General features: G+C 41.0%; 1 protein-coding gene across 7 annotated transcripts in view; it reads left to right on the top strand.

Annotated features, from left to right (window-relative positions):
• The first annotated feature begins 273 nt into the window (after nucleotides 1–273).
• Nucleotides 274–15,695, top strand: part of BTBD9 (BTB domain containing 9) — a 550,633-nt gene continuing 535,211 nt past the window's right edge. For 4 of the 7 annotated variants that reach the window (XM_056818165.1, XM_056818162.1, XM_056818164.1 and 1 more), the window contains exon 1: nucleotides 274–4,118. Coding sequence is in view for 1 of the 7 variants with exons in the window: in XM_056818163.1 (XP_056674141.1) it covers nucleotides 4,525–4,542 (18 nt within the window). In the remaining 6 variants the exon portion in view is untranslated. Of the gene's footprint in view, nucleotides 4,119–4,254; nucleotides 4,543–4,599; nucleotides 4,693–15,695 lie in introns of those variants that run through there. The other 3 variants (XM_016431036.2, XM_056818163.1, XM_016431037.2) reach the window with 3 other exon arrangements.

Raw genomic sequence — 15,695 nt, 5'->3', positions numbered from 1 at the left:
TAATTTTTCTTACTACAGACTTGTCCCTGTTTAACAGATAAATAAACTAACACTAAGAAATTATGACTTGCCTATGATCACAGAGATAGTAAGTAGCATAACTGAGATTTGAATCCAAGTCTTTGGATTCTGGATTCAGTGCCTGGGACCACTGGAGACAAATACATCAAATAAGGGGAGCAGATAAAATCTGAAGGCTAGGTCAGTTCACCATCTGAGAGAGGCCCTAAGGTGTAGTAGATAGAGAAGCAGATTTGGAGTCAAGAATTAGTCAATCAGCAAGTATTTATTAAATGTTTACTATTTGCCAAGGACTATGCTAAGGACTAAGGATACAAAGAAAGGTAAAAACAGTTCCTGCCCTCAAAGAGCTCACATTCTAATGAGAGCATGCAAACAACTATGTATATACAAGCTATATATAGGATAGATGAAAGACCTGGATTGAAAACCTGATGTAGACACATATTAGCAGTGTGACCCTGGGCAAGTCAATCCTTGTCTTTGCTGTAAAATGAAGAGGTTGGATCCACTGGTCTCCAAGGTCCCCTCCAGGTTTAAGTCAATGATCTTACTTATTCATGAGGTGGGTACAGAAGGGTAGAGTTAATACCCATCAGAGTTCAAAGCTAAAGATTTCAGTCTAAGTATAAGGAACCTAAATAAAGTAGCATAGAATAAACATTTTGTCTAAAATAAAGCTACTTCATAGAACAGTGATGGTGAACCTATGGCATGGGTAGAAAAGATGGCACTCAGAGTGCTCTCTGTGGGTATGTAGGCTCTCCCCCATGAGAAGTTCATTACTAGAAAGGCTGAGCTGCTCCCTTCCCCCTCTCTATCATGACTGATGACATTTTTTCACATCCCCACCCCTCTGTCCAGTAGCCCAATGGAAGCTCACAGGAAATGAAGTGGGTGACTCACAGGTGGCTGACCCAGAGGGGAACAGAATGCTTGAGCCATTCCCCTTCTTCCCCTCTCTACACTCACTGAGGATATTCCTCACTTCACCCACCCCTCTATCTAGCAGCCCAATGGGAGCACTTTCTCCCTCCCCTGTGTAGGGTAAAGGGGGGCATGGCATGTATTTTCTGGGGGGTGGGGCCTGACACTCTGCTCTAAAAGGTTTGCCATCATTGTAAAAGCTTAGGTACTTTTATATTAGGAGCTGGTGTATTGTTTCTCAACAGGCACCAAAGCCTCTTTGGTGATAGATGTGTCAGACCTGCTAAGGTTGGGGCAATATATTGTCCAAATCTGAGGTTTTTAAAATAATAAAGCATGTTTTCAAGAAGGATTAAAATACTCTTCTAACTTTATGCTCCTTAAAATCTTAGAATTTATAAAAATAGGAAATTTTTATCAACATGTGATGGTACACATTGCTAATCTTGCATGAACAAACAGAAGACTAGGTAAAATATATGGGTATATATGGGTATCATAAGCATTTATCAATGAAGTATTTAAGTGCTTATTATGTGCTAGAATAAAAAGAATAAAGCAATCCCTATTCAGTAAGAACTTACATTACAAATAGAAACAAAGTAATAAAATGTAGTTTGGGAAGGAGGACACTAGTAGCTATGAGCATCAGGAAGGACTTCATGTAGAAGGTAATGTTTCAACAGTGTCCTGGAGGAAGGGATTTTTGTGAGGAAGGACTGGATTCTAATTGTGAAGGATGGCCAATACAGAGGCAGGGAGATTAGAAATGGAGTGTAATGTGTGCAGAAAAGGCAACCAGTTTGGCTGGATGAATTACAGGGTGTGGGAAGAAGAAGAATGAACAGTGGGGCTGGAATGACAGGTTAGGGCCAGGTTACTTTTAAAATCTAAACAAAGGACTACATATTTTATTCTAGATGTGATAGGGATCCACAGTGCTGAGGGGTATGACATGGCCAGATCTATGTCTAAAGAAAATAATTTTGGGAGTTGTCAGGAGAATGGCCTGGAGTAAGGATAAGATTTAAAAGAGAGAGGCCAGTTGGGTGGCAAGAGGTAACTGAGGGCTTGAACTAAGGTAGTGGCTATGTGAACACACATGGGGCTTGACTTGAAAGAGGCTGTGGAGGTGGAAAAGAAAAAGGTTTGGCAAACTGATATGATTATGACAGTGAGGAGTCCAGAACATAATAAAAGCTCAGGGACCATTTGCTATCTCTAATTATTCCAGTTTTTTTTTTTTTTGAGGACTCTTGGGCAAGTAAATAACTAATGACAAGCCCTTAAGTGTCTGAAGAGGAAAAAGAAGTTCTTAGAACAAGACACTAGGGGAAAAAAACCAAAAAAGATTCAATTGTACAGCACATAATGTTAGAACGTTTCTCTACTAAGGATGTACATATTTTTTCAACAGAAAAAGATTAAAAATAAATATGGGTGGGAAGTTTAAGAGGGAGTGAAACAGGATAAGATGCTCTGTGTGTGTATGCTCCCGTGTAATCAGTCTTAGGGAGTAACTTGGGGCATCTACAAAAAATGAACTCAAAACACCTCTAACACCCCTCTTGGGTTGTGAATAAATATATAAATACATTGGATGAAACTTGCCTGGTGGTGTTTATTAGCTGTGTGACCTTGGTTTAGGATTATTTTACATAACTCCTGGGTGTTTCTCTGTAAAATGAAGATGCTGGATCTATTTGGGATCCCCACCAAAAGATTTCCTAATTACAAGTACCAGTTCTGCCTGAGGTAGAAAGAATCTTAGGAGGTCACCAAATCCAACCTGGGCAATAATGGGGCATTCACTACACCAACAATGTGCCCCATTCCTGGAGTGGGAGAGCTGTAACAGAGGCAGACTTTTGGAACTTGATGACCCAAGTAAGCCTCAGAGAAATTCATAGGGTTTGGGTTGGAGATTCTTGAGAAACTGAAAACTTACCTCCTTTAGGAAATCTTCCTAAATTAAACTCAACTGATAATGACCATTCATCTTTACTGTGTTCTCTGAAACCCTTGGGATTCAATTGTACTATTTATTCAGTCTAGTTTTTACACAGCATTTTTCTCATGTATGTATATTCTTTCACTTAAATGACATTATAACACTCCTAGATAACTACTTATTAGTACTCCAGGACTTCTTAAAGCACAGAAACATATTCCCTATTGGTTAGACCTTGGAAAAAGTGGGAGAGGAAACCAGTCAAAGCAACTGCTAGCAAAGACAACTCTGACATCGTTCTCTGTCCCAAAGAACATAGGTTTGAATTGACATACATTATGGTACTCCAATTAATCCCAACATCAATCAAGGCTCCTCAGGGTCCACTCGGACCTTTTTAACCCCCCACAAAAAACTCAGCTTCTAGCCCACTTCTTCTGGAACGTCCTCCAGGACTGGCAGGTGATGTCGTTATCACAGGGGGTGGGAGAGAGGGGAAAACTTTGGCCATTACCCCAGTTCGACCTGTCAGCCTCCCCGCCCTCACCCTCAGAAACAGAGAGGGCAACACCCACCCTAAAAAAGTCAGAGGCTGTGCCAAGGCTCGAACCCTGTCCTCTGGATGCCCAGCTGGAGGTTCTTTCAATTCCGCTCCAACAAAGCCACGATCGTCTTTTTCAAAAGATTTCCCGGCAAATTGAGGGGGGCAGGCCAAGAGGCCCAAGACAGCCCACTCTCTCCTCCCCAGAGACAACAGTGACGTACTGGAGCAGCGGTGACGACATACAGTGACGTAAGTTGACGTAGGGGGGCAGGGCGGACGAATCAGCCACACCCCAGGGGGGGTTCTCCACTCATCCCGGGGCCGTAGGGCGCCAGGGAGGTCCAGCGGGTAGCAGCCCCACAGCTACCTCTGGGAACGCACAGCTCTGCGCCCGCTGCTCCGGAACCTTAGACGACGCTCGGCTGCTCTGGGCCTCTAGCGGTTGCTAAGTGACGCCAGCGCGCAGCTGGCGCGGGCGCGGGCGCGGCCACGGAGCAGTGCGTGGGAGCGGGCGCGCGCCGCGGCGGCGGCGGCGGCGGCGGCGGCGACGACGACGACGACGAACGCAGCGGCGGGGGTGGCGGCAGCTGTGGTGGTGGCGGCGGCGACCGGGGAGCCCAGTGGTCGAAAGAGGCGGCGGCCGTGGTGGTTGCGTCTCTGGGAAACATTGTCGGGGTGAGAGTCCTGGCGGGGGGAGGGGCTGCTGGGAGGGGAAGGACCCGGCCGCACCTGCTGCGCGGGCCCGGGTCTCGTGGACGCGCGCCCGGGCCTGCCCCGCGCCCAGCCTCACGCCCCCTCGGCCGACTCCCTCCGGGGGCGGGGGAAAGGGGACGGAAGTTCGGAACAGAGGCCCGCGAGGGTCAATTTTCTTTTGTGGTATCCCCTAGCTCCTTAAGATTAGGGTAGCTTATCTGGTTCTGGGACAAATGTAGGGAAAGTGTGTGGGAGATTACGAGCAGGTTCCGGGAGACCCTCGAACTCAAAAGTTAGAGCTGCAGGGCCCAGCAGGCTCTCGGCATCCCTCCTGACGGCTGCTTCCCCAGGCCGGAAAGGAGGTAGCAGCAATGGCTGGGAGTGGGGGATGCGCCGGGATGTCGAGGTGAAGCTGGCCCTTTCCAGGGCCTTCTATCTTGTAGCTCCCCCATATCTGCCGTTCTCTCAGTTGGAGAAGAGCTCTAATAAAATCAGAGCCTGGTGTGTCATGTTCTAGGGCACACCCACGTCTTGCAGAAGGAAGATACTGCTAAAGGTTTGGGCAGCTAACCTGTTGATTTAGGATTTCCAGCTTCGAGTGGGGTCTAGAATAAATGACTGTTCTCTCTAGTTTGCCTCTTCCACCTTTGTCTTTGGACATGGGTCCTCTTCAAGTGTCTATTTTGGTCATACACTCACTTTTCCTGTTAATTCTGCTACAGTCATGTCATGCCGTTGGCTGCCAGGTCATGAAAAGTATGAGAGGTTTCTTGCCCCCTTTCTAAAAGGAATCAGTAAATTTGGTGTTTTTGAGTTCAGTTTTGTCCCACTCTGTGACCCCGTGGGTCATACTGTTTATGGAGTTTTCTTGGCAAAAATCTGGAGTGCTTTGCTCTACTTCCTTCTCCAATGGATTAAGGTAAATAGGTTAAACAGGGTCACAAAGCTAGTACCTGAGCTTGGATTTTAACTCGGGTCTTCCTGACTCCAATCCAGTGCTCTATCCTCACCAGCAAATAGTATTTATATACGTTCCTTACATTTTTGTTCCTGACGTTGGTTTTTGGACAAATTTGTGTCTTAAAAAGCACAACACATCAGAACAATGTCCTTACTCTGGCATTCTCTGAAATTTTTTGTTGATATGATAGAGTGAGGAGACTGGCATCTGTTATACTTACATAATAGCTAACGTTTATAAAAAGCTTAATATATATCAGACATTGTGTTAAATGCTTTATAATTATTATCTCTGGACAGGGGAGTGCAATGGTAGTACTAATGATAAAAATAGCTAACATTTATATGGTTACTGTACTATACTGTATGTACTAAGACTTTTGAGATACCCACTTTAAGTGATTTTAGATTTGTAAAGCATTTTACCCATTTCATTTGATTCTCATAACAACCCTATGGGAAGTGTAGGTATTATTGTTATTGCCATTTTACAGATGAGAAAAGTGAGACTGAAAGAGGTTAAATGATGGCTACTAAGAGTCTGAGGCAGGATGCAAACTCAGGTTTTTCAAATTCTAAAGCCAATACTCTTTGGCCTTCTAGGTCCCCTATGTCATAATTAGAGATAGAAAAAGGCAAGTATTTGTAGTTTCTCCTTGATCAACAAAACATCAAATAAAAAAAGATGATTAAATTAAAAAATGTCTTTTAGTAGAGTAATGTATTGTGGTCCTCTATAGTACAAAATTAAGTGTCATATTTAAGAATTCTTAAAGTCTCAGGACTGTTTCAAACAGAGACTGTTTCTCCCACAATCTTAAAGATTGTCACTAGACTATATATCCATGATATCATCTTCTATCTCTTCTCATACAATACTCTCCCTTTCTTAGTCAAAGGTTTTGAAAAATTTTTATGTTCTTTTTGTCTTATTCACTTAATCTTTTGTGAGCTAACTTAGGACCCTTTCACTAAATTTAGGAAGCTAGTTTCTCCAGTGATCTCTAATTTGCTAAAACTTAAGTTTTTTCTTATTCTCATCCTATTTGACTTTTCTGCTACATTTGTTACTGTTTACCCTTCATATCCTAGTTTTACTTTTTGGGAATTTCATGAAACTGCTCTCTTTAGTTCTTTCTACTTTTCTGGCTATTCCTTCATTGAGAGCATTGATGCCATATATCAGTGATGGCAAACCTAGGGCATGGTTGACAAAGATGGCATGCAGAGTACTCTCTGTGGGCACACAGCTGCTGACCTCCCTCCCCCCCTTCATTACTGGAAAGGCAGAGGGACTTATTCAGAGCTGCTCCCCTCCTCTCCACTGTGCCTGATGACATTTCTCTTATCACCTGCCCTCTGCTCAGCAGCCCAATTTAGAGCGCACAGTGGGTAAGATGGGTGGCTCACAGGCTGCAGAGCTGGAGGGGAGCAGAGTGCTCGGGCCACTCCCTTCCCCCTTTCTACATTCCCTGAGGACATTCCTCACTTCACCCAGTCCTCTTCCCAGCAGCCCAGTGGGAGCGCTCTCTCTCCCCTGCACAGGATGGGGGGGGGGGGGGGCAGGGCTTGCCTGGCACTCCATCTCTAAAAGGTTCACTATCACTGTCATATACTCTTATCTGTGGGTACTGCACAAGGCTCTGTCTTAGGACCTTTTTTCTCTGTATGTTCCTTTGGTGACCTCATTAGCTTCTATGAGTTTTAACTACTCTCTGGATGAAGATAACTCCCATATTTCTCTCGGTCACTTCTGAACTTCAGACCTGGATTACCAGCTTTCTGTTGGACATTTCAAAATGGATATCATGGAGACATTGTAAACTCAATTACTTTCCATCCAAACTCAGCCCTCCTTAATACTTCCTGCTTCTGGCAAAATTAACACCATTACTCTAGTATCCCAGATTTGTAGCTTTGATTTAATCCTTGATTCCTTACTTTCCTTTACCCTCCATATCATTTCAGTTAACAGATTTGTTTTTTCTCTCTATAGATAATCTGTTCTCTCTTTACTCATACATTTTACCCAAGTCCAGGCCCTAATCACAACTTACTTAGATTAATGCAATAGCCTCTTAATTAGTCTCCCTTAATTCATCACTCTTATCTCATCTTTCCTATATCTACCATAGTTATTTTTATTTTGGCACAAGTCTGACCATGTCACATTTACCTATTCAATCAACTACAGTATTGGCTCTGTTAGAAGAAATCTTGGTGGGGCCTCACCCTGGTCCATAAGGCAAACCCAGGAAAAGAGAGGTAAAAGTAATTTATTAGCACACCAAAACAGCAAACAATTGGGTGTTGCCGGCATGGATTTCAAATTCTGCCTGACTTTTATAGACCTGTATAAACAACTTCCATGTAAGGCCTGGTTGTTGTCCTTTGTACTGGAAGAGAACCATAATGATATTAAGATGATATCTTTTGAATTGCTCATAAATTGTATTTAAGTGAGCCATAGTTGCATAAAGTTGTTGGCCTCACTCTCTTCAACTCATTTAAGTCCAGTGGCAAGACAAGATGACTGGTGATGGCTCCAGATGCATTGCATGACCTTGGCTTCTTTGATGTCTAACCAAGTTCTAAGCATTCCATAGTGTTTGCTTCAGCCTCCCTTGTTGCTCTTGCTAAAAATTGTTCTCATCTGCTCTGGGAAATCTTCTGCATGTGTGGTGTTGACAATCCCCCCCAATCTCAGTGACAGGTTTGAGGCCTGTCAACTATCATCAACTGGGGTTAGCTCATCTGCTGAGATGGTCTACCCTGGTGTGGATGCTGAGCATGCTACAGTTTATTAGAGCTGTGGGTGAGAGTTGGGTGGCAGTTGGACACCAAAGGAGGAAAGCAGCCCTAAAAAGAGCTCCGTAAGCCTTCATATCAGGAGTACTAGTCTTCCTTCAATACCCTGCATACTCCCTTCCACATAAGGGCAAAAATATGTTGATTGGTGTCATGAAGATATGGGTTATATGCCACCTCAGCATCTCTCTCATGTCTAAGTGTGCATGTGCAAGGCTATTTTTGGACCACCATTTCCTGCAGGATGGCTGCAGGAAATGTACCCAGAGTCTAGGCAAAGTTTAAACATAGGGCCATTCAGACTGACTCTGCATAAATGGTTGACTTTAGGCAGTCCCCACTTTGGTGCCAATTATATTCATATTGCCCCTCAACCCTCAACTGCATCATTTTAATCTTTGATCCTTGTAATTTGAGAGTTGACTTAGGAATTAGTTCTTTATACCAAAGAAGGCATTGTAAACATAAGCAACACACAGTCCCTTTGGGGAACAAAAGAGAAAATCCACAAACAGATACTTCAGCCAGGAGATTAGCCATTCCATCTAATTTCCTGACCTCATGTCCAATTTTGCTCATTATACAGAAATGTTGGCCTGACAATGTCACAAGCTCAAGGTTGTGAAAATTTCAAAAGATTAGTGTTCTTTTTCCAGTTAAAAGTGAGTGAGTGGGAGGACTCTTCTAGCTCTTGGCAGTACAGTTTGGTGTTGTATTTAAGTTTCTCTTATTGATTGCAAAAGAATAATCATATGAGTTCTCGATGTTTGATCCCACTCCCACCAGGGATATTCTTTCCTCTAAAGATCAAAGACAAATAGCAATTGATTCATTTAAAGGCATGGTTGCCCTGGTGGATGAGATGCACATAAATATTGGGCTCTTCTATCCATCTCCCTCTCCGCCACCTCCCCACCCCCATGTTCCCTAGCAAAAAGTGGGACACAAAGTGCCAAAATGCTTTGTAGGTAGTAGGTGAGGGATTAGATCAAAATTATCAAGTCAGATAAATATATGGCCAAGGACCACTAATTAATCTTGAGACCCTTTCTTAACTGGGTCCAGGAGCTGATGAGGGGTTGTTTTATCTTCTGCTGGACTGAGGTCAGTCATAGCAGGCTTCACATGGGAGAGATGAATCCAGGTTATCTGCTTGGCAACCTTGATGCCAGTATGACTAGTCAACCTAGGAAGGACTTGGCAAAGTCCATTCCAGGAGGTCTGAAGACTAGATGTCTTCTGACATTACAGATTCATATGGTAGTCTCCTGGCTCAGATGGATGTACCTTCTCTTCTAAAGGCAGAATCTGCATCAAGGCTGCCTTTTTCCAGACTTGTGAGAGAGAATTAGAGAACACATATCTTATCAGGCTTTTATCCTCTGTGGCCAGGTTCAGACTTGGAGAGTTCAGTCCCGAGCAGAGCAACTAAAAAGGGAAAGTACCTGAGACCATTTTAACTGTTGTTTTCTGGCATAGTTTTCCCCAAGAATTCTTAATTTCCCTTTCAACTTCCCCTTGTGATTATGAATGATAAGGGGTATAGAGGCTTAAAGGTATCCCAAAACATTTGGAATGTTATTTAATTATTTCTTGGGTAAAAGTGTGACCTCTATACAAGAGTTGAACAGTTGATCAAATAGGCCGCTAGAGACCATATGATGGACCTCTGCGTAAACATTGGGAGCAAATCACAACCATCAAACTTGCAGTATATATGTGTGTGTGTGTTTTGTGTGTGTGTGTGTGTATTTCCCTGGGCATTGTTAAATTTTATTGTGGTTGAGACTGATAAAATTGGTGGTCGCCAGGGATTTAATTTTACTAAAGTAAAATTAATTTATTTACAATAGAGGGAAGATATGAGAGAGAGACAGAGAGAGAGAGAGAGAGAGAGAGAGAGAGAGAGAGAGAGAGAACACTTCTGATCCTCTTTTTAAAGATCTTTTTCTTTCCTGTGACGTCCCCTAAATTTCATGTCTACCAATCACAGCAGACGCTTTTCTCCAGGACTACCCACTCTTTAGTTCACACCATCTTTGTTTAGATTATATCTTTTGGGTTACTTAACACCTTTTTTGGTTAGTTTACCTTTTGTAGTTACTTAACACCTTTTTGTAGTTAAAATGGGTAGATCTACTTAAAATACTGTTATCACCTTTTGGGGATTAAACTCTAAAAATAGATTGTAGATTACAATTCAGTCTTCCCATTAAAAGAAGAGCTAAGAACCTTCATTGTTACAATCAGGGGATTACAATTTAATCATCACATTAAGGAAAGAGCTAAGTATCTTCATTGTTACAATCAGGAGATAGCTAAATCCAATCTTCACAGCATGGAGTTTTTGGCAATGGAGGCACAATAATCTTTTAGGTGCAATGGGGCACCCATCTGGTACAACCCATAGACCATCTTAGAGAATGGCTTCATGTCAATTTCAGCATCTGTGACCAAGGAAGACTGATTGTTAGCAAGGTCTGTCCAGTGGCCTCTCTAAGGACCAGATGTGACGGACCTGATCAGAATAAGGAGATGAGAAACACCATGCATTTAACCCATGTATGCAGGCATCATACACAATGATCTGCCATAATGTCATGATTTGTTTATTACATAGGTTTGCAGATACATACACACATCAATTCTCTACATATGTGACATTCTACATCTTGATTAGATATTATCAGATCACCTAAACAACACGTGTGATGTTACTACAACAAAGAATTCTGTGATCATTTACTGCATTTCTACAATACTCTGTGATAGATATGATTAATGTGAATAAAGTCATTTGTAGTTTAGAACCCCTTGACCTACTGAGAGGATCATTGTGCTTTTGGTCAGCTTTCACTGTCAGTCACAATTGCTTGGGAGATGAATAACAAAACATCTTTGAATCTAGATGTGAGGACTAAAAGCAGACTAATTTTGGGGTTTTCCTCAATTTACAAGTTCAGTTTTTCTTGTGTTACTTTGAAGTGCCTAGCAATGCTACCTGGTTTCTGTTCATCAACAAATTCATTGGAGTGTGATAACTATGGGGAAAGATTTATTATGGTGCTCAAGCATTTGGCCAGTGTTTATTGTAAGGCCTTGAAGCATGTCTTTTGCCTTGAGAACGGAGGGGTTATGTGCAATAATCTTTGGGCTTTAATTCTGTAATTGCAATCTTTTTGGGGTACTAATCTAGGGGGATTAAAGTGGGGTATATATTGATCCTATAAGTATTTGCTCTCATATTATTTCTCCTGAATTGGGGAGAGAATAATAATCATAGCAAGTCCATTAGTAGGGGAAGTTGAGGAGAGAAGTTACAGAGAGGGGGTTGGGGGGGGCTGTCATCTACCCCTTTTTCCCCAGACTGTGACTTTGTCAGCCAGTCAGGGTATGATGGCCCCCAGCAAATTGTCAGTGGCTGGACTAGCAGAGAACATAAGCAATGTTTGTGGTGGTTCTCATAGACCCCAGTGGACAGTCCATTTTGCCTTTTTGTGTGCAAACCAGTTGCCATCTTGCAAAAATGACCATTCTTTGGTATGGACCAGATAATGCATTACAGAGATAGCATTGGGGAACAAGGAGAAGACAGAAGAATCAGGTAGAAAAGGAGAACCAGGAGAGAGCAGTGTCATGAGAATCTAGAAATTAAGTTATGCAAAATCCCACAATTAGGTTAACCAGTACTAGAGTCATTTTTTGTGATAGTTGTCTTCCCATATTTTCAAGTTTGGTGTGAAATTTTAGAATTTTCATTCACATTTTGTATTAAGCAACTCCTAATTTTAGTTCTTTTTTTTCTCATAAGTCAAGATGGCACAGTTTTCTTCACTTGTTAGGATTATGCTGTATACAAGCACAGATCCAGAAACTGAACAGTACATGTATTGCTACAAATAGAAAATTCATAACATTTGTTTTATGGTGATTCAGGTAAAAGAACAGCAGGAAAAAGAAAAGATATACATATCAAGACCATTTCTATAAACCCTAATCCAGGTCTTATTCTTATATTTCGTTATCACTTCAAGCTCAGCCCTCAACATGAATAGTCTTTAAGTTTACATATATTCTACCCTATTACTATTTACTTTATAGCTATATTTTGTATAATGCTAATCTGACCATTATTCTGATAAAAAGAAATTTTTACTACTAAGTTGTCCATTGGCACTTACCTTCCTTTTCTAGCCTCATGTCTAATCAGCCATTAACTATTGTTGAGGCTACCTCTACAGCCTCTTTCAAACTTGTCCTAATTCAAGGCCTCATTATCTGAACTATTTCATTGTCCTAATTGATTTCTCTGCTTCTGATCTAACTAACCTCTCCAATTCAGCTTCCCTGTGGCAATAGAATGCTCTTCCTAAGGCCCAAATCTGATGACATCTCTCTCCTGCTAAAACATCTTCAGTGCTTGATTCTAATAAAGTATGTGGACTCCATAGTTAAAGCCTTTCATAATTTGACTTCAGCTTGCTTTTCTAGATTTATTTCACATTACTCCCCTTTGTGCATGCACTCACATTTTAGCCATATAATCTTATTTTCTGTTCTGTAAATTCAGCATTTCATTTCCTGCTTGTGTTTCTTGTGCTTAGAAGGAACAGCCTAGTCATTTTTTTAAAACCCTTACCTTTTGTCTAGAATAAATAACTGTGTATTGGTTCTAAGGCAGAAGAGAAGTAAAGGCTATGCAATTGGGGTTAAGTGACTTGCCCAGGGTAACACTGCTGGGAAGTATTTGAGGTCAGATTTGAACCCAGGACCTCCCATCTCTAGGCCTGGCTTTCATTTTACTGAGTCATCTAGATGCCCCCAAATGATAACAACTGATGTTTACAGAGGCTTTTAAAAACAACAACAACAACAAATTACCTTCTGTTTTAGAATTGGTATTAGTCACAAGGCATAAGGGAAATGGTAAAGAATAGGCAATTGGGGTTAATTGACTTGTCCAGGATCACACAGTAAGAAAGTGTTTGAAGTCAGTTTTGAACCCAAGACCTTGTCTCCAGGCCTGGTGCTCTATTCACTGAGCCATTTTGTTGTGTCCCCCACCTTATCCCACCCCTCTAGTCATTTTTGCCTCTTAGAATTAGTATAAGGCAGAGGGCAGAATTAAGAGTTAAAGAATCCTATATTCTAATCCTATCTCTGACATGGTGTGACCATGAGCAAGCCTCTTCCTGAGCCTGAGTTTCCTTATTTACAAAATAGACAATACCTGTAGTTACCTACCTCACTGGTATGTGGTGGGGCTCAAATGAGGTAATGCCTGTAAAGTGCTTTGTAAATTTTAGGACACCATAAATGTCAGTTACTATTCTTTCAAGTCTCAGGACCTCATTGAAACCAGGCCTAGTTGTGCTTTGTGTTTTCCCAAGAAGCCCTCAGCAGTTAGTGACTTGCCTATATAGACATAACAAGTATGTGTCAGAGGTTGACTTGAGATATTCAGATCTACTAGTCTCCTAGGCTGAACCTCTATCCACAATGCTAGGTTGCACATAGTAGGGCACTTAACAAATGTTTGTTAAAACTGAATTGTAATCATGACTTTGGTACAATATAAGTAAACCTCAACCTAACATATTACAAAATCCCATTATAATGTTATCAAATGATCATTAGAGGTAAGATGCTGGCTGAATAGGTGGCACAGTACATAAAGTGCCAGGATTGGAGCTAAGAAGACCTCAGTTCAAATCTGGTCTTGGAAACTTACTATCTGTGTAAAATGGGGATGGTAATAAAACACTGTACCTCCCAGGATTGCTGGGACAATCAAATGAGATAATATTTTAAAAATGTTTGCCACAGTATCTGGCACATAGTAAGCACTATATAAATAATAATTGTTAATACTGTTAGTAGCTCTTGAAAGCCAATGGTGTTAAATCCTTTGAGCGTCAGTTTTCTTATTGTTAACCCCATTGCATATTGAGTCTGATAAACATTGTTTCTATGGAACTAACTGCCCTGTTTATATTATTTTACTCAAAACTATATTTTTGAGATTGGAGATCTGATAGAAAGATAATCTTTCCCTTGCCATAAAACTAAAATTTTATCACTTAATTAGTTATTTCACTTTTAATATATGAAGTTTCTATAACATTAAAAAAAAACCACACATAAAAGACTGTCAGGCAATAACATTGCCATGCATGAGTCTTGGAGTAGGCGATGTAACTATAGCAATAGTTGGCTATTGCTGCAGTAGCAATGAAAGAGGATATATTAAAGTTGGGAGTAGTGTCTAGATGTTTGGCAAGGAAAATGTAGCAGCTGTCCAGTTGAGATGATTAGTGCTATTTGTGGGTATCCAATATACTCTTCACATCTTAAATCTGATTTGTATGTGTACATATATTTTTTTAATGGAAGCAGCAGCAGATTTTTATAAGAGTTTTGTTTTTAAGCTAATTAGTTTAACATCACCAATTTCTCAGACTAGGATTTTCCCCAGGCATAAAATGTTTGAAGAAATATTGTGTTAGTTAATCTATTCCATTATATGAACCCGTTTAAAAAATTAGTCAATATTTCTTTTCATATTTAATGAAAATCTATTTTGGAATTTGTTTATATATTTTTTTAAAAAAACATGCTTCATTCTGTATAGGAATTCTTGTTGAACTTTGTGACTAAGCATCATTTTTTTTGAGGCTCTCCTTATAGACGTTGGGAATCATTCTCTTTTGATTCTGTTATCTTGAACATCTGTGTTGCCATAATAGATATTTAATGGTGGGAGGTTGTTTTTTTGGGGGGGTTTACTTTGTCTTTCATTTTTACTTCTTGAATTAGGACCTTGTATTAGAGCCAGACTTTTCTACTTCTAGTGAGAATGTCTAGCCCATTTTTGTATTTTCAGTCTTGCTAATGCTCTCTCTGAATAGTAAATGCCATGACCTTCAGTGATCTCAGAGGCAGCTCAGACTTGGAGACCTGAAAGCTTCACTGTGCACAAACTAGTCTAATCTAGGGTGAAGCTTGAGTGCTGCCTTCCTGGCCTGCGCTTTACAAGCTCCTGACATTGTTTTGGCTTTGGGAGATGTAACTATAGGCTTGTCTCTGCTTAGACCTTCAGTATGTTGCTCTAGTATACAGCAAGCTAGAAGGTTCTGCAACTTCAGAGGCCTGAAAGTGTAGTCTTCACCTTGATTTGGGCTTCCTTTTCTTATTCAGCTGTAGACTTCAAACTGGGCTGGAAGTTGAATCTGAGACCCTTTTCTAGTTATCAGTCAACTCATTTATTGACACTACTATGTGACAAAGAACTATGCTAACCACTGGAAATACAATGAAAGGCAAAACACTCAAAACAACAGGGAGCTCAAGGTCTAATGGGGAGATATGAAGATAACTAACTACAAGAAGACATGTATAGAGTAATTTGAGGAAAGTCTCAGGGAGGGCCCCAAGATTAAGAGGACTAGGAAAGGTCTTTTGCATAAGACTTTAGTCAGGCCTTAAAGGAAGCCAGGAGGCAAAGATGAAAGATTATTTCAAGTATGGGAAACAGTGAGTGAAAAGCCTGGAGTCAGGATATGGATTGTCTTATTTGATGAACAACAAGGAGGCCAGTGTCAATGAATTGAAGAGTGATGGAAAGTAAAGTGTATGAAGACTGGAAAGATAGGAAGGGAACAGTTTTGAAGATCTTTAAATGCCAAACAGGATTTTATATTTGATCTTTGAGATGATAGGGAGCCCCTGGAATTTATTGAATGGCAGTGAAGGGATGTGAAATGGGCAGATTTGAGTTTTAGGAAGATTAAT

The sequence above is a fragment of the Monodelphis domestica genome, chromosome 2 (genome assembly GCF_027887165.1).
Source record: "Monodelphis domestica isolate mMonDom1 chromosome 2, mMonDom1.pri, whole genome shotgun sequence".
NCBI lineage: Eukaryota > Metazoa > Chordata > Mammalia > Didelphimorphia > Didelphidae > Monodelphis > Monodelphis domestica.
This window is presented reverse-complemented; position numbering and strand designations above follow the sequence as displayed.